The sequence below is a fragment of the Carassius gibelio genome, chromosome A22 (assembly GCF_023724105.1).
Source record: "Carassius gibelio isolate Cgi1373 ecotype wild population from Czech Republic chromosome A22, carGib1.2-hapl.c, whole genome shotgun sequence".
Classification (NCBI taxonomy): Eukaryota; Metazoa; Chordata; class Actinopteri; order Cypriniformes; family Cyprinidae; genus Carassius; species Carassius gibelio.
Window position 1 is genome coordinate 14,146,427 of NC_068392.1, and position 19,103 is coordinate 14,165,529.

Genomic DNA, 19,103 nt, shown 5'->3' on the forward strand with positions numbered 1-19,103 from the left:
CTATGACTTAAGCAATCTTTGAAAGAAGAATGTGAAACAAGATGTAATACTAAACTGGAGATGGTCAAATCTGTGCTTAATGCATTTGAAGACATTCAGTCCATTCTTCTTGAATGAGGAGAGATGCATCGCATGAGTCACATATCCAAATACATTCTTCAGATACTCGTCCAATTTCTGTAGCCTTTTAAGCAGGCAACTGAAGAGCTCAGTGGCTCAAAATATTGTACAATCAACTCTGTAAAAAAAAAAAAAAAAGGCTGATGAGACTCACAGTCCCAAGCTGATCCAGTACTGCTCAGGATACTGAAACACAGGTAAGTGTCTAATAATTACTCTTCTAATTTTCTAACAGATTGCCTGTATATGTACATGTGCTCTATAAAAAAGAATTATTATTATTATCCATTAAATGTTTTGCTGCGCTGCTCTGGCCAAAATTCAAGCAGCTTCAGATGTTCAACACTAAAGAGAGAGAGGAAATATATGAAAGTGCACGTGGAGAGTTGGCCAGCTTCCCTAAAAGAGCTACAACCAGTGCAACACTTTAGCCAGTGGCCTGACATCGAGGATAAAGACATTATTAGTTTTTGGAAACAAAACCAAACTATGTTTCCATCAATGGTACAACTGGAAATAAAAATACGTTGTGTGGCTGCATCTAGTGTGAGATGTGAGTCAGCCTTCAGCATCTCTGGTCGCACGGTGGAGAATCGTCGGACCTGACTCAGCACTGCTAGTGTAAATGCTTTGCTGTTTCTGAATAGCAACATGTAGGCCAAGCATTAAAATTAAAGGAGCCCTACTAGACCTCTAAGCACCACATTATTAAAGATAAAGACAAACACAGCTTAGAGCGCTCATGCCTTTTTTGTTTTATTTTGTTGCATTGCATATTTAGCATTTAATATTTAATTTTTTTTTTTTGTTTAGGGCAAGGCACAGAGTGCACACTTCAAGATGTTTTATGTTTGTTTAGTTAAGTCAGATAGCCTGCCATGCATAGTTTTGTGTGCAGTGGGCAATCAGATCATTATTTTCTATATAAGTTTATTTTATTTCTATGTTTTATGTTTTAAGTGTCATTTTGAGTTCCTGTTCCTACTTTGTGACATAGCAGTAAATAAAAGTTCAAATCTCAATAATGCTTGCAGACTTGACACACTCATATTTAATATATTTCAAATCAGCAACAAAATGTGAGGTGAACTGTCACATGAATGTTTCCTATGACTCTCAAATTGTGTTAAATTGTGTTAGATTTATTGACAAATAATAGACAGGTCCAGGTCCAGGTCTATTCAAACAAAATACGGGTCCGCATCGGGTTCGGGTAGCCATTTTTCGGATCTACACGGGTCCGGGTCCAACTTTTGAAATAATAGTTCAGGTCAGTTCGCTGTAGTACAGTTCTCTTTCAGGTTTGGACATGAATTTTTGGACCCATGAAGACCTCTAATCCAATCATGTTAACAGAAAGTTGAGTGGAAGGAAAGAGTGTGGAAGAAAAAGATGCACAACGAACCGAGAAAAACACAGCTTTATGAGGATTGTCAAGCAAAATCAATTCAAGAATTTGAGTGAACTTCACAAGGAATGGACTGAGGCTGGGGTCAAGGCATCAAGAGCCACCACACACAGAAGTGTCAAGGAATTTGCTGAACCACAGACAACATCAGAGGGGTCTTACACGGGCGAAGAAGAAGAAGAACTGTACTGTTGCCCAGTGGTCCAAAGTCCTCTTTTCAGATGAGAGCAAGTTTAGTATTTCTTTTGGAAACCAAGGTCCTAGAGTCTGGAGGAAGTTGCTTGAAGTCCAGTGTTAAGTTTCCACAGTCTGTGATGATTTGGGGTGTAATGTCATCTGCTGATGTTGGTCCATTGTGTTTTTTTGAAGACCAAAGTAACTTCACTCGTTTACCAAGAAATCTTGGAGCACTTCATGCTTCCTTCTGCTGACCAGCTTTTGAAGATGCTGATTTCATTTTCCAGCAGGATTTGGCACCTGCCCACACTGCCAAAAGACCATTGTGTTGGTGTGCTTGACTGGCCAGCAAACTCACCAGACCTGAACCCCAGAGAGAATCTATAAGGTATTGTCAAGAGGAAGATAAGAAACAACAGACCAAACAGGCCACAGTCAAAGAAACCTGGGCTTCTGTAGCAAGTTGGGAAGAGAAAAGTATTGATTGTGTCTTGGGTTTGTATGATGAACTTCCCAAAACTATTTTTCTTTGTGGTTGGGAACTATCGGTTGGGGTGTTTGTTGTGTGAGACATTTATCGGTGTTGCGCGCTATGGTTTGGACTGCGTGAGTTATGTCATCCTCAGTTTGCGGATGGACGCTGGCGAGGAAAGACGCACTTATTTTCTCTCACTCTTCCTACTTAATGTTGGTATGTAAGAGGAGTCCATTCAATTAAAGTTCATTGATCATTGAGTACAACGTTATATTGAATCGATTGTACGCATGCATATTGTGTATTATGAATTTTGTGTGAGCTTTATCGGACGCACGTGGATTGAACTAACTGTTGATTTGTGCACAGTGTGTGATGTGGAAAGAGGTTGGCGCAATGAAAAATATTGATCAAATTGTCCCAAATGTTTCCAGGGCGGGTCAATAAATTCAGCTGTTCCACACTGAATTGAGGCAGTAATTAAAGCAAAGGGAGCTTCTACCAAGTATTGAGTAAATGTACAGTAAATTAACAGAACTTCCAGAAGGCCAACAATTCACTAAAAATGTTTAGTCTTCAGTCTGTGTGCACTGAATTTATTTAAAACACGAGTTTCACAATTTAAGTTGAATTACTGAAATAAATGAACTTTTTTACAACACACACATCGTGTCATGAAGTATGGCAGTGGTTTCAATTTGACATAAAGAAAGTGAGATACATAAAAGTATAAAGGTTTTAGAAATCCTCCATTCGAGACAAAGGTGACAGACGCTGTTTGTCGTTGGCTGTCAGACGATCAAGTGAGTAAACCAGTGACACACATTCATGGTTTTGGTTTAGCACTTCAGTTGAGTTTATCAGTAATTTTATTCAACACCTACAAACCTGAAAACGTAAAACATTGTTTAATTTGTAACTTTGTTATATTTAATTATTTGTGCTATTGCTTATAATGTGTATATTTGTTCTTAAATTTTTAACTGACCTTTTTTTTTTTTTTTTACTGAATATTCACTTTAATATTTTTTTTACTTTGTATTTCTTAGGCTAGTAGTTTTTGCTGTGGCATCGAAATAGGAATCGAGTATTGTAAAATTATGGTGTCATATCAGCTTATAGTGTATAATAAAATGCAAGACAAAATGGGTGAAAACAACAATTTTATTTGTTTATTTGCTTATTTAGTGCAAAGGCCAGTGAAAATGTTGGCAGGGAGAGTAAAAAATTGTAGCCATGGCCCGACTGAACAAGTAGAAATTTTACCATTGAGCCCTGAATATTTATGAAATCTGTAACGTTTTTCTTTTTCTTCTTTTCTTTTCTTTTTTTCTGAACACAAAGTGTTATACAGAAAAACTATATACAGAAAAAACAGCATTATATAGAGCAAAAACTAATTAAAGTTACAAAAAAATCCTTACAAAAAATTCCTTTCCCACAAAATAACATTTTACCATTTTAACAAATATCATCATTAAAAATATAACATTGAGAATTAACCATTAATAAGAATAATGTCTAGAAGTCTTTGACCTCTTTTCAGTTAATTTATCGTTACATACAAAACTATTTTAAAGGCTATTTGCAAATGAATCAGATCAAAAACTTAACATCAGATGTGATAACTTAATAAATGTTAAGGCCTATACAATGAATCCAACAATGATGCTTAATGTGTGTCTGTGTAAACTCCTAAACTGTATTTCACTGGCTGATAATTGTGGAAATATACAATTTCATTCAAATAATCAATATTTAGTAATATTTACTGAATAGTCATTTGTATGCAAGTTTTATGTCTATACAGAAATGTTCTAAATTATATATATATATATATATATATATATATATATATATATATATATATATATATATATATATATAACTATTCATTTTTCAGGATAATTCACATCATATAAGAACATGTTATATAATCACACACAGATGCTGTTGACTTGATGACTATCTTTTAAAGTAAAGTCCACCGCGGCGAACTGAAAGAGTAATGAGGAAAACAGTTAACATTTCAGCCGCAGTTAAACCAAAATTAAACTGAACAAAAGTCTACTATAGTTTTTTTTGAACTTATAGAAATAAAAACCGTTAGTATTCCTAAATAATTTAGTAATGATTTTAATATTTTAACATATTTACCTTATTGTACTTGTAATAGTTTTACACCTTAAGGCCGATATGTAACTTTTGTCTTCAGATCAACATCATGTTTTTCCATCCGTTCTGTTTTTCCAACAGCAAAAACTAAGAATCAAACACAATTCAGATTCATTATTTTTAAGGTTTAACAATATATATATGGAGAGAGATGCATGCCAAAATAACAATCAAAAGACTAAGTAATGAAAAATATTTTCACCTCCGTACTGCAGAAGAGCATCATATTGATATTTTCAGACAGCACCACTAGTGTTTATTAAATTTACTAATTTGATTTAAGAATAACTCACCGATCAGCAGAATGAGCAGAAGTCCATTCATCAGAGCAGATATGATGATAATAATCTGTGATTGTGTTTGATTCTGATCAATAAACTCCAGAACTGTGTGATTGTGACACTCAGTCCGTTGAGTTTCTGTAATGAAAGTTTCCAGTCTGTTACTGTCAGTCTTTTACTGGAGATCAGTGACAATGATGCAGATTTGGAGAACTGAATTAAATATCTATATCTTATTCATCTTTATGTGTTTTAATAAAACTTTAGTAATAAATACCAAATATAAATAATTAAATTGATAATAAGGATGTTTTATTACTACAGAGCAAATGAACTCACGGTTGAAGTATATTCTGGTGCTGTTGCTGAGTTTTGGAGGAGTGCGTGTGTTCATACAGTAATAAACTCCTAATTCATCAGCAGTCACATTATTAATAACCAGACGATGTTTAAACTGCACTGAATATTTGTTTCTGAATGTTTTATTATAGTAATGAGGAGGTATTGGTGTCGGAAATGATCGTAGAATCAGTGTCGGAGGATCTGCTGTTTTCAGTAAAATCCAATAAACCTCATTTTCATCAAGATCACAGTTTATGATCACATTTGATCCCAGATCAGTCAGTAGATCTGAAACTGCAGCTTGACAACAGATCGATACCACTGTGTGAAGAATTAAACAATTTATAATAAAGTTTATAATAACATTTGCAAAGTTGGTGAATGTATGTTAAAAAATATCCATCATTTGTAACTTACAGAGCTGAAGCTGTATGATCTTCATGTTGTCTTGATCACTTCAATATAAAATCTGGTTCCCTTCACACTGCATGTGTGAAGGAGACAAGAAAGAAATGAAGAAGAGGAAGTCTTTGACAGCATTGTACACACTGTTTTGTAACAGAATGATCCACGACCTCAATAACGAAGGGCCTCATTACTTCATTGAACATGTGCAACAGAAGATTTATGGTTAAAAATGAATAAAATCAGTTACTGAGTGCATAAAAATCTGTGTTCAAAATGCACTCATTGCTTTAACCCTGATTTTCAAGTTCCTTCTTTTTTACAAATCATGAACCTCCATTCTAAAATAAAACACTGGGTTACACTTTATTTTTATACTCTACTTAATATATCCTTCTAACTATATATAAATTTACTTCATAAATTGAAACTACATGTCGACTAACTCTCACTAGAGTATTAGCAGGGGCACATTAACACACGGGCGTCAGCGGGCTGAAGCGCAGGGGCACACACTGGGGAGAGGACTACTGGCTGCAGGTAAATTAGATTTGATGAATAATTATTTGTATATTTGGGAGTTTACAGCAGAGACAACAGCATTCTATAGAAGTTATGATGCTCTGCTCTTTTTAAGCGCTGATCTTGTTGTCTTTTGTATAACTTGTTTGCACATCACTGACATCACTGCGTTGCTGTGGTGCGAAATGCAGATGGAGTGATTTTCTTCATATAAACACTATCACAATCCCAAAATGCAAATCATTTGTTTCACTTGTGGTTGCTTAAATTGATCAAACTGAGAAACCACAAGGAGCTTTTATCATGTACCAAAAGTTGTTGTTCATAAGGAGGAAAAAAGCAAGAAAATGACTGGAACCCACTGGAAAAAAATGAAGTAACACTTTATAATAACTTTAATTTATAAATCATTATCAGGCATTATATTGCTCAACAGATCATTAAATAGATCAATAGAATTATGAGATAATGTTCTTATTAGTGTTAGATAATGAACTAAGTAAACATTACTTAATTATTAAAATATGATTATTTCAAGTAAACTGAATTGATTACAAATGTCAGCAAACTTTCAGTTCTTCATTTGTTCGTCTTTGTTTGTTGTGTAGACCTCTATTTACACATCTTAAGAAATAATCTGTATATTATTTGTTATATATTTATAATGTTTGTTAATGACTTATCAATTGAAGTTATTATAATGTGTTACTAAAATTAAATTCAACAAATTATTAAAATGATGTGGTGTAGTGGGGCCTACAAGGCTGTATCTTAGGGGTCTCTGCTTATCTTAAAGTGCCCTCTGAGTTCCTGATGATGTCATTTGGAGACAGAGTCTGTGCAATAGTGATCGTGAGGTGAAGCTGCAGAATCAAACTCCCACGGACAACACAGCCAAGACAAGTGCCCTTCATACAAGCCATCTCACTCGGCGGCCATCTTTCAAACGTCTCTCGGGCAGCTGTCCCAGTCATGCAAGTAGAGCTCATATCTCTTTAAATGGGGAAGCATACAATTCTGTTTACCAAGCTTATGATTAAATGTCATATTTAAAATCATCAATGAGATCTGATGTCTGTTGTTTCTTATGCTTAATAAAAAGCTTATTTTTTCAGGCTAGACCAGCCAAAAATATGAACTAAATGTGGTAAAACACTGAAAGCATTCATACTGAAATGTAGCTCTTTCATTTGAGGTTAAGACGACTGTGAGAACTTAATCATAAAAGTGTTGGAAAAACACTGCACTCGTTTCACAGTTAAACCTCCACTCTAGACAAAGGTGAGAGTTGGCTGTCAAGTGCCAAAGCCAGTGGAACATGTTTCTGGTTTGGGTTTAACACTTCAGTTTAGTTGAGTTAAACACACACACACACTTAGTATTTTTATTTTATTTTTCATTAATACATATTAATTTCATAATTATGACATCAAAACAGAAGCAAATTCATATTTGAGGTGTGACTCATGGCAGGCCATTTTCATAGAACCACTTTTTACTTTTTCCTCCATTTTATTTTTTATTAAATTTGTGATGAATATGGAAATGGTGACTATTGTTTGTTTGTGTTCATACAGTCATAAAGTCTTAATTACTCAATAGTGTGACATTATTTAAAATGATGTTGAAATTATTTTGGTATTGAAGAAAAATGCTGTTTTCATGATTAAGTGTAATATTGTTTTAAGGGACTACTTTCTATTTGAACACATTTTAAAATTCCCATCAGACAGACTCTTCACACTTTCATTTTATTAAACAAAGGTAAAGAATACACACTCATATGACAAACCATGACATTTCACACTCTCCAACTTTATTATATTATTGTCATTTTATGGATTACTAAAAAAAAAAAATCATAAACTAACAAAATATTAAAGAGTTCTCTATATCCTATAAAATCGAGCATCTTCCTGGTCCAACAGCATGAAAAACTCAACCAATCAGGCTTAAAAAAAATGTAAAAAATAATAACAGATACAGATGGATACAGCAATTCCAAAACAAAGTCTTCCAAAAGACAGGCACCAACAAGTAAACATAACATTTCCTAAACACAAATTAAATCAGAAGCAGGAGTGTTTTTGTTGTTGTTGTTGTTGTTGTTGTTGTTGTTGTTGTTGTTTATTTGTTTTTTGATGCTACCGACACCAAAATATGATCATAGACTTATGAGACCCACTAAAATACAAAGGCAGGTACATGAAGAAAAATATAAAACAATAGCTGTTAGTTCAATAAACTAATTGACATTAATCTCATGACTTCCAACTATTCTTTAAAAGCAGAAGAGGTTTCACGGTTGAACATCAAGAAAAAGTAACTATATACATAAGTATATACATATATACATATATATATATATATATATATATATATATATATATATATATATATATATATATATATATATATATATATATATATATATACACACAATAAACCATACTCATGTGTTTATGACTGCGTCAGGTTTAGAGCAGTTTGTAAAGATCCATGTGTCATACTGAAAGATCAATATATTCAGATCAATTTGAACAAATATGAATCAAAATGAAGAGTTATGGAGCACTAATTTACAGATCAGCAAGAATCCTCAATAATTATCAAGACAGAAATGAATTTTAGTAATGAGGCTGGATTCACATGTTTTGAAGTGTAAATGCTCCTGATGTTGTTCTGTATCTTGTGTCTGCTGCTGATCAGCTTCGAGTCGGGATTGTTCTGCAGAACATTTCAATAAACCTAGAAATGGAGCAGTTTATTAGATTCTGTATTTAAAAAAGATTCAGCAAAAAAAAAAAAAAAAAAAAAAAAAAAAACTTAAAATCGAAAGCTTAAATAATGCACAATTACAATTTTTACTAACCTTAGCATACAGAAAAAGTATCATAGTGATATTTTTACAGATGGCTGAAAGTAACTCACCAATCACCACAATGATCAGAAGTCCATTCATCAGAGCAGATATGATGCTAATAATCTTCCACTGTGTTTGATTCTGATCAATAATCTGCAGAACTGTGTGATTGTGACACTCAGTTTGATTAAATGTTTCTGTAAAGAAAAAGTTCACAGTCTGTCATTATAACTGTACTGTAAGTGCAATGGTTGCAGATTTGTAGCAATGAAAATACTGATGACATACTTTACTAAAATGTAATACTTAAAAACAAAAAAGTAATATAATTATCTTAAAAAATTGAGCATAAAATGGCATCTATGTATGTAAGTAGTGTTCATCAGTGTCTTGATCACTGGATTAATAAATGAACTCACCGGTGAAGTATATTCTTGTGCTGTTACTGAGTTTTGGAGGAGTGCGTGTGTTCATACAGTAATAAACTCCTAATTCATCAGCAGTCACATTATTAATAACCAGACGATGTTTAAACTGCACTGAATATTTGTTTCTGAATGTTTTATTATAGTAATGAGGAGGTATTGGTGTCGGAAATGTTCGTAGAATCAGTGTCGGAGGATCTGCTGTTTTCAGTAAAATCCAATAAACCTCATTTTCATCAAGATCACAGTTTATGATCACATTTGATCCCAGATCAGTCAGTAGATCTGAAACTGCAGCTTGACAACAGATTAATACATCTGTAAGATAAATAAATAAATAAAATAAAACAGTACTCATGTAAACCCCCTGTGATGCATGACCTAAAACTATTTATAATTGTAATAAAGTTAGAAAGCATGTAAATATACTGCTATCATGTAAAAACTCACAGAACTGAAGCTGAATGATCTTCATCTTGTTGTCGTGTTTCCTTCCACACAACACTGAAGATGAATCTAAAGCAGAGTTTGTTGAACCTCCACATCTTCTCTTCACTCTGCTCGTGTGGTGTGTTGTGTGTGTTTGATGAACCTCCACATCTTCTCTTCACTCTGCTCGTGTGGTGTGTTGTGTGTGTTTGATGAACCTCCACATCTTCTCTTCACTCTGCTCGTGTGGTGTGTTGTGTGTGTTTGATGAACCTCCACATCTTCTCTTCACTCTGCTCGTGTGGTGTGTTGTGTGTGTTTGATGAACCTCCACATCTTCAATCAATCAATCAATCAATCACCTTTATTTATATAGTGCTTTAAACAAAATACATTGCGCCAAAGCACTGAACAACATTCATTTGGAAAACAGTGTCCCAATAATGCAAAACGACAGTCAAAGGCAGTTCATCACTGAATTCAGTTATGTCATCTCTGTTCAGTTGAAATAGTGTCTGTTTTAATTTGCAATCAAGTCAATGATATCGCTGTAGATGAAGTGACCCCAACTAAGCAAGCCAGAGGCGACAGCGGCAAGGAACCGAAACTCCAATCGGTGACAGAATGGAGAAAAAAACCTTGGGAGAAACCAGGCTCAGTTGGGGGGTCAGTTCTCCTCTGACCAGACGAAACCAGTAGTTCAATTCCAGACTGCAGCAAAGTCAGATTGTGCAGAAGAATCATCTGTTTCCTGTGGTCTTGTCCTGGTGCTCCTCTGAGACAAGGTCTTTACAGGGGATCTGTATCTGGGGCTCTAGTTGTCCTGGTCTCCACTGTCTTTCAGGGCAGTAGAGGTCCTTTCTAGGTGCTGATCCACCATCTGGTCTGGATACGTACTGGATCCGGGTAACTGAAGTGACCCTCTGATCTGGACACAGACTGGATCTGGTGGCCACGGTGACCTCGGAACAAGAGAGAAACAGACAAATATTAGCGTAGATGCCATTCTTCTAATGATGTAGAAAGTACGGTGTTATGTGAAGTGTTCCGGTTCCAGTTTACCTAATTAATGCAGCCTAAAAATCCTTTAACGGATTTGGATATTAAAAGCATATTAGTATGTTATGTGTATGCCAGGTTAAAGAGATGGGTCTTTAATCTAGATTTAAACTGCAAGAGTGTGTCTGCCTCCCGAACAATGTTAGGTAGGTTATTCCAGAGTTTAGGCGCCAAATAGGAAAAGGATCTGCCGCCCGCAGTTGATTTTGATATTCTAGGTATTATCAAATTGCCTGAGTTTTGAGAACGTAGCGGACGTAGTGGAGTATAATGTAAAAGGAGCTCATTCAAATACTGAGGTGCTAAACCATTCAGGGCTTTATAAGTAATAAGCAATATTTTAAAATCTATACGATGTTTGATAGGGAGCCAGTGCAGTGTGGACAGGACCGGGCTAATATGGTCATACTTCCTGGTTCTAGTAAGAACTCTTGCTGCTGCATTTTGGACTAGCTGTAGTTTGTTTACCAAGCGTGCAGAACAACCACCCAATAAAGCATTACAATAGTCTAACCTTGAAGTCATAAATGCATGGATTAACATTTCTGCATTTGACATTGAGAGCATAGGCCGTAATTTAGATATATTTTTGAGATGGAAAAATGCAGTTTTACAAATGCTAGAAACGTGGCTTTCTAAGGAAAGATTGCGATCAAGTAGCACACCTAGGTTCCTAACTGATGATGAAGAATTGACAGAGCAACCATCAAGTCTTAGACAGTGTTCTAGGTTATTACAAGTAGAGTTTTTAGGCCCTATGATTAACACCTCTGTTTTTTCTGAATTTAGCAGTAAGAAATTACTCGCCATCCAATTTTTTATATCGACTATGCATTCCATTAGTTTTTCAAATTGGTGTGTTTCACCGGGCTGCGAGGAAATATAGAGCTGCGTATCATCAGCATAACAGTGAAAGCTAACACCATGTTTCCTGATGATATCTCCCAAGGGTAACATATAAAGCTTGAAGAGTAGCGGCCCTAGAACTGAGCCTTGAGGTACTCCATACTGCACTTGTGATCGATATGATACATCTTCATTCACTGCTACGAACTGATGGCGGTCATATAAGTACGATTTAAACCATGCTAATGCACTTCCACTGATGCCAACAAAGTGTTCAAGTCTATGCAAAAGAATGTTGTGGTCAATTGTGTCAAACGCAGCACTAAGATCCAATAAAACTAATAGAGAGATACACCCACGATCAGATGATAAGAGCAGATCATTTATAACTCTAAGGAGAGCAGTCTCAGTACTATGATACGGTCTAAATCCTGACTGGAAATCCTCACATATACCATTATTCTCTAAGAAGGAATATAATTGTGAGGATACCACCTTTTCTAGTATCTTGGAGAGAAAAGGGAGATTCGAGATTGGTCTATAATTAACTAGTTCTCTGTGGTCAAGTTGTGGCTTTTTTATGAGAGGCTTAATAACAGCCAGTTTGAAGGTTTTGGGGACATATCCTAATGACAATGAGGAATTAATAATAGTCAGAAGAGGACCTATGACTTCTGGAAGCACCTCTTTTAAGAGCTTAGATGGTATAGGGTCTAACATACATGTTGTAAGTTTAGATGATTTAACAAGTTTATACAATTCTTCCTCTCCTATAGTAGAGAATGAGTGGAACTGTTCCTCAGGGGGTCTATAGTGCACTGTCTGATGCGAAACTGTAGCTGACGGCTGAATGGTTATAATTTTATCTCTAATAGTATCGATTTTAGAAGTAAAGTAGTTCATAAAGTCATTACTGCTGTGGTGTTGGGAAATGTCAACACTTGTTGAGGCTTTATTTTTCGTTAATTTAGCCACTGTATTGAATAAATACCTGGGGTTATGTTTGTTTTCTTCTAAAAGAGAAGAAAAGTAATCAGATCTAGCAGTTTTTAATGCTTTTCTGTAGGATATGCTACTTTCCCGCCAAGCAATACGAAATAGCTCTAGTTTTGTTTTCCTCCAGCTGCGCTCCATTTTTCGGGCTGCTCTCTTTAGGGTGCGAGTATGCTCATTATACCATGGTGTCAAACTGTTTTCCTTAACCTTTCTTAAGCGTAAAGGAGCAACTGTATTTAAAGTGCTAGAAAAGAGAGAGTCCATAGTTTCTGTTACATCATCAAGTTGTTCTGAGGTTTTGGATATGCTAAGGAATTCGGATACATCAGGAAGATAACTTAAAAAGCAGTCTTTTGTGGTAGAAGTGATGGTTCTTCGATACTTGTAACAAGAAGTAGAATTTACAATTTTGGCTATATGAAGTTTACACAGAACTAAATAATGATCTGAGATATCATCACTTGGCTGAATAATTTCAACACTAGCAACATCAATTCCATGTGACAGTATTAAATCTAGAGTATGATTTCGACAATGAGTAGGTCCTGAAACATGTTGTCTAACACCAATAGAGTTCAGAATGTCTATAAATGCTGATCCCAATGCATCTTTTTCATTATCGACATGGATATTAAAATCACCAACTATTAAGACTTTATCTGCAGCCAGAACTAACTCGGATGTAAAATCAGCAAACTCTTTAATAAAGTCTGTATGGTGCCCTGGTGGCCTGTATACAGTAGCCAGTACAAACATAACAGGGGATTTATCATTAACATTGGTTTCTCTGGATAATGTTATATGAAGCACCATTACTTCAAACGAGTTATACTTGAAGCCAGCCCTCTGAGAAATCCTGAAAACGTTGTTATAAATTGAAGCAACACCTCCACCTTTGCCTTTTAGACGCGGTTCATGTTTATAACAGTAATCTTGGGGGGTGGACTCATTTAAAATAATGTAATCATCAGGTTTTAGCCAGGTTTCTGTCAAGCAGAGCACATCTATATTATGATCAGTTATCATATTATTTACAAAAAGTGTTTTCGTAGAAATGGATCTGATATTCAATAAGCCAATCTGTATCATTTGTTTATCCATATTGCATTTGTTTTTTATTTGTTGAACCTCAATTAAATTGTTAACCTTAACTTGGTTTGGACGTTTTTTGTATTTTCTAGTTCGGGGAACAGACACAGTCTCTATAGTGTGATATCTAGGTGAAAGAGTCTCTATGTGCTGAGAATTAACTGACCTCTGTGACGGGAGGCATCTAGCAGACGGTCGGTTTAGCCAGTCTGTCTGCTTCCTGACCTGGGCCCCAGTTAGTCAAGTATAAACACTAAGACTATGTGCCATATTTCTAGACAGAAGAGTGGCGCCACCCCAGGAGGAATGAAGGCCATCTCTTTTAAACAGGTCAGGTCTGCCCCAAAAGCTCGTCCAATTGTCTATATAACCTATGTTATTCTGTGGGCACCACTTAGACATCCAGCCATTGAGTGATGACAATCTGCTATGCATCTCATCACCACGGTAAGCAGGGAGGGGACCAGAGCATATTACAGTGTCTGACATCGTGCTTGCAAGTTCACACACCTCTTTAAAGTTATTTTTAGTGATCTCCGACTGGCGAAGTCGAACATCATTAGCGCCGGCATGAATAACAATCTTACATCTTCTCTTCACTCTGCTCGTGTGGTGTGTTGTGTGTGTGTTTGATGAACCTCCACATCTTCTCTTCACTCTGCTCGTGTGGTGTGTTGTGTGTGTGTTTGATGAACCTCCACATCTTCTCTTCACTCTGCTCGTGTGGTGTGTTGTGTGTGTTTGTTGAACCTCCACATCTTCTCTTCACTCTGCTCGTGTGGTGTGTTGTGTGTGTGTTTGTTGAACCTCCACATCTTCTCTTCACTCTGCTCGTGTGGTGTGTTGTGTGTGTTTGTTGAACCTCCACATCTTCTCTTCACTCTGCTCGTGTGGTGTGTTGTGTGTGTTTGATGAACCTCCACATCTTCTCTTCACTCTGCTCGTGTGGTGTGTTGTGTTGTGTGTGTTTGATGAACCTCCACATCTTCTCTTCACTCTGCTCGTGTGGTGTGTTGTGTGTGTGTTTGTTGAACCTCCACATCTTCTCTTCACTCTGCTCGTGTGGTGTGTTGTGTGTGTTTGATGAACCTCCACATCTTCTCTTCACTCTGCTCGTGTGGTGTGTTGTGTGTGTTTGTTGAACCTCCACATCTTCTCTTCACTCTGCTCGTGTGGTGTGTTGTGTGTGTGTTTGTTGAACCTCCACATCTTCTCTTCACTCTGCTCGTGTGGTGTGTTGTGTGTGTTTGATGAACCTCCACATCTTCTCTTCACTCTGCTCGTGTGGTGTGTTGTGTGTGTTTGTTGAACCTCCACATCTTCTCTTCACTCTGCTCGTGTGGTGTGTTGTGTGTGTTTGTGGAACCTCCACATCTTCTCTTCACTCTGCTCGTGTGGTGTGTTGTGTGTGTTTGATGAACCTCCACATCTTCTCTTCACTCTGCTCGTGTGGTGTGTTGTGTGTGTTTGATGAACCTCCACATCTTCTCTTCACTCTGCTCGTGTGGTGTGTTGTGTGTGTGTTTGTTGAACCTCCACATCTTCTCTTCACTCTGCTCGTGTGGTGTGTTGTGTTGTGTGTGTTTGATGAACCTCCACATCTTCTCTTCACTCTGCTCGTGTGGTGTGTTGTGTGTGTTTGTTGAACCTCCACATCTTCTCTTCACTCTGCTCGTGTGGTGTGTTGTGTGTGTGTTTGTTGAACCTCCACATCTTCTCTTCACTCTGCTCGTGTGGTGTGTTGTGTGTTTTTGATGAACCTCCACATCTTCTCTTCATTCTGCTCGTGTGGTGTGTTGTGTGTGTTTCAAGTGTGATATCTGGATCTTGAGGCTCCTGTCTGGTTTGGTTTCAGTTCAGTGCTAGAATTCAGATGCTCATGCTCAATATTTAGTTTTGCGTTGTCCTTTGTTTTAACAACACTTTAATGATGTTTAAATCAGTGATCATAAGCCACTGTGTATTCGTGCAGGAACCCACAGGGCCTCTGTGCATGTAATTGTGAGCACCTAAAAGACAGACGAATCACTTTTTAAATTACATTTGAGAGGCCATGTGTTTTAAAAATGTGTATATAAACTTCCTAATCATCCGGAAGAAGGAAGTGGGAACCAGCTCACAATCAAATTGAAACTTTAATGACAAAAATAAACACCAAACAGCGCATCAGCCCCTCACGGACGACTGGTGCGCACAAAATAAAAAGCAAACATAAAATATTGCCCAGGCCTGGTCCTCTCTCGTCCTTCACGGTCGTCGCTCCAGTTTTATATCCTTCCATCTCCTACGTGGGACTCGAGACCGGTGGTGGGGCGCAGGTGCAGCTCATCTCCAATCACTACACCTGGCCTCACTCCTCGTTCCCACTCCTCTCGGCCCCGTCCCACTCGCCACATACCCCCATCGCCCCTCGAGACTGCACACTACACAACCCTGGACCCTGGAACAACATTTTACTCCAAAAATATATTCTTAACCATATCCCTACACCTAAACGTAACCTTAACCATGAGTAATCCCTAAAATCAGAGGAAATGATAGATGAATGACACTGATGTAAAAGCACCAAACACTGATTTTAAGCATAAACTTCACAAAATCTATAAACTGGTTCTTCAAATCTGATTGGTTAATCACAATGTAGTTCCAGGGTCAACAACGATGTTGTCCCAGGAACATGTCTCACTTGGTAAAATCAGGTTCTGCGTTAATTGCACACCTGTTAATTGCACTCAGCTGTCCCCACTTTCATCGTTTGCACCTGTTTGAACTTCTCTGGAACAGTGTTTTAAATACAACTTTATCACTGATTTCTATATGATTGATTTAATTGTTCTCTTTTGGAAGGCCAAACCAGGGCAATTTCTAGCCAATTTAACGCCCTAGAAAAAATCCCTATTGGCGCTCTCATATGTATATATATATATATATATATATATATATATATATATATATATATATATATTAGGGCTGTTAAATGATTAAAATTTTTAATCAAATTAATGAATTTTCAGTGGATTAATCAGAATTAATAACTATTTGCAATTACACCTGAATCCTAACCATTTTTTTTTCATGTATTGATTCATCAATATGTGGTTCTTTTTTTCTGAATTTCAAAAGTTTAACATTTACTTAGATCAAATTTACCTGAGCACTATATCAAACCATGCCATTTAACGACAGATAGTGTAAGAGTTTTAGGTGAACCAGTGGTTAAATATAGCCACATATCTATGAAATTATGCATAGAGAAACTCGAAAGAATTAACTCAGAAACACAAACATGCGCCCTCTGCACTCTGGGCACTCTTGTTTTTGGGAGGTGTTCATTTGCTCTGCCACAATACTTTAGGATCGATATTTTCACGTTCTGAAGGCTTCAAGTGCCAGTAAAACCAAGTAAAAATGCATATGCTTTTCCAAACATCTTTAATTTTCGCTGCATTGCATGTAGGCGTTCTGCGCATGCGCAGTGTGAAACACAGGACGCTATAACAGGAAGAAGCTCCAGCGTATCAACTACCAAAGTCGTCTCTGTTTATCGAGCTTGGCATGAATGTATTTGAGAGTAACTGGGGTAAAACCTTAAGCTTCTTCGGTGTTTTCGTCGCGGCGCTCGCCGCTGCTTTTTACTATCTTGAGAATTCTGAGATCGAAGAGACTTTCCTGACCTGAATAATTTGTCACACTGCGCATGCGAGAAATGCGTTAAAAAATTTGACGTAATTAACGACAAACAACTAATTAACGTAGTTAACGCGCTATTTTTGACAGCCCTAATATATATATATATATATATATATATATATATATATAATTTTTTTATTTTATTTATTTTTTCATACAGCAATTTCTTTCATTCAAACTGATTATCATAGTAATAACACTAATTTGAGGAGATTCAGCACATTGTGAGTTCCACAAATCTGAATGCATTATTTGTAAATTGACTGATAGGATAAACATTTTTGCCCAATTTCTTAGCTGTAATATCATTGTGTTGCCACTAGATATCTGCACAGCCCTATGTATCAATCCCTAGTAGCTAAGAGATTGCACATAATTTGCACATAAATATATAAATACATTTTATTACATTTGGATAAATGTTTAGATATTATCAGTGGCTACTTTTTGTATTGATCTGTTTTTTGTTCAATGATTTTGTTTTTGTTGCTTGAAACATTGACTTAAAATGCCAGTTAATGCATTATTATTTCAGTCAATCCTATAAAATCCTTTTTTACCCCAAACTACATATAAAACCCTGATCAGTTGCATAATGGATCATCAGTTGTGATGGATCATCAGTTGTGATGGATCATCAATTAAGCTTCACTGACCACATTGCTAGAACTACCCGGTCCTGCAGGTTTGCCTTATACAACATTAGGAAGATTAGACCCTTCCTGTCAGAGCAAGCAACCCAACTTCTTGTCCAAGCTCTTGTTCTCTCCAGACTGGACTATTGTAATGCTCTCCTGGCAGGCCTTCCTGCATGTACTATCAAGCCTCTGTAATTGATCCAGAATGCAGCAGCGAGGGTTGTCTTCACGTTACTCCTCTCCTCATCAGGTTACACTGGCTACCAGTAGCTGCTCGCATCAAATTCAAGGTACTGATGCTTGCCTACAAGACGACCACTGGCACGGCACCAACATACCTAAACTCACTGGTTAAATCTTATGTGCCCTCCAGAAGTTTGCGCTCTGCAAGTGAACAACGCCTTGTGGTGCCATCCCAAAGAAATTCAAAATCACTCTCACTGACCTTTTCCTGGACTGTGCCCAGCTGGTGAAATGACCTCCCAATCTCAATTCGTATATATATACCTGGCTATGTGTTCTATACTAGACTAACTGAGACTTGTCATGACACTTGTATACTGTTGTTGTTCTCTTGTTGACCTGACTGCTTCTATTGTTCTCATTTGTAAGTCGCTCTGGATAAAAGTGTCTGCTAAATGATTAAATGTAATGTAAATGCATAACAGTAATCAATACAGCTACTTATTCCTTTGCTACTCATTAACGCGCAAACTTCCTTTTTAAATAATGTGACGCTCTGCCCTATATGTGAATGATGCTGTTACCATTAAGTGCTGTTAGATGTGAAAAAAAATTAAATAATAATAATAATAATAATAATAAAACCATTGGTTTCCAGTTCCTATAATAATAATAATAATAATAATAATAATAATAATAATAATAATAATAATAATAATAATAATAATAATAAAACCATTGGTTTCCAGTTCCTACTGTTGATTCTGAAACAGAACAAGTTAATTTAAACTAAAATACAAAAATAATTATTACACTGTTATAAAGACATCAGATCCATCATTTATACTCTTTACATCAGATTTCAGACTATTTTAATGAAAACTTCAATACATTATTTTTCCACACCGTTAATGATCAGCCGTACAGTGGGGAGTCGTGGCCTAATGGTTAGAGAGTCGGACTCCCAATCGAAAGGAATT

The 19,103-nt window shown here is 36.4% G+C and overlaps 2 protein-coding genes across 2 annotated transcripts in view; one reads left to right on the forward strand and one right to left on the reverse strand.

Annotated features, from left to right (window-relative positions):
• LOC127943185 (V-set domain-containing T-cell activation inhibitor 1-like) overlaps positions 1 to 19,103 on the forward strand; it is a 164,491-nt gene that overhangs the window by 93,466 nt on the left and 51,922 nt on the right. The window lies entirely within an intron of this gene.
• LOC127942473 (uncharacterized) lies at positions 6,691 to 9,551 on the reverse strand. The gene is made up of 3 exons (XM_052538187.1): positions 9,188 to 9,551; positions 8,778 to 8,965; positions 6,691 to 6,768 (listed from the first exon to the last, which is right to left on the reverse strand). The coding sequence occupies exons 1-3, from the start codon at positions 9,549 to 9,551 to the stop codon at positions 6,691 to 6,693; spliced, it is 630 nt and encodes a 209-aa protein (XP_052394147.1).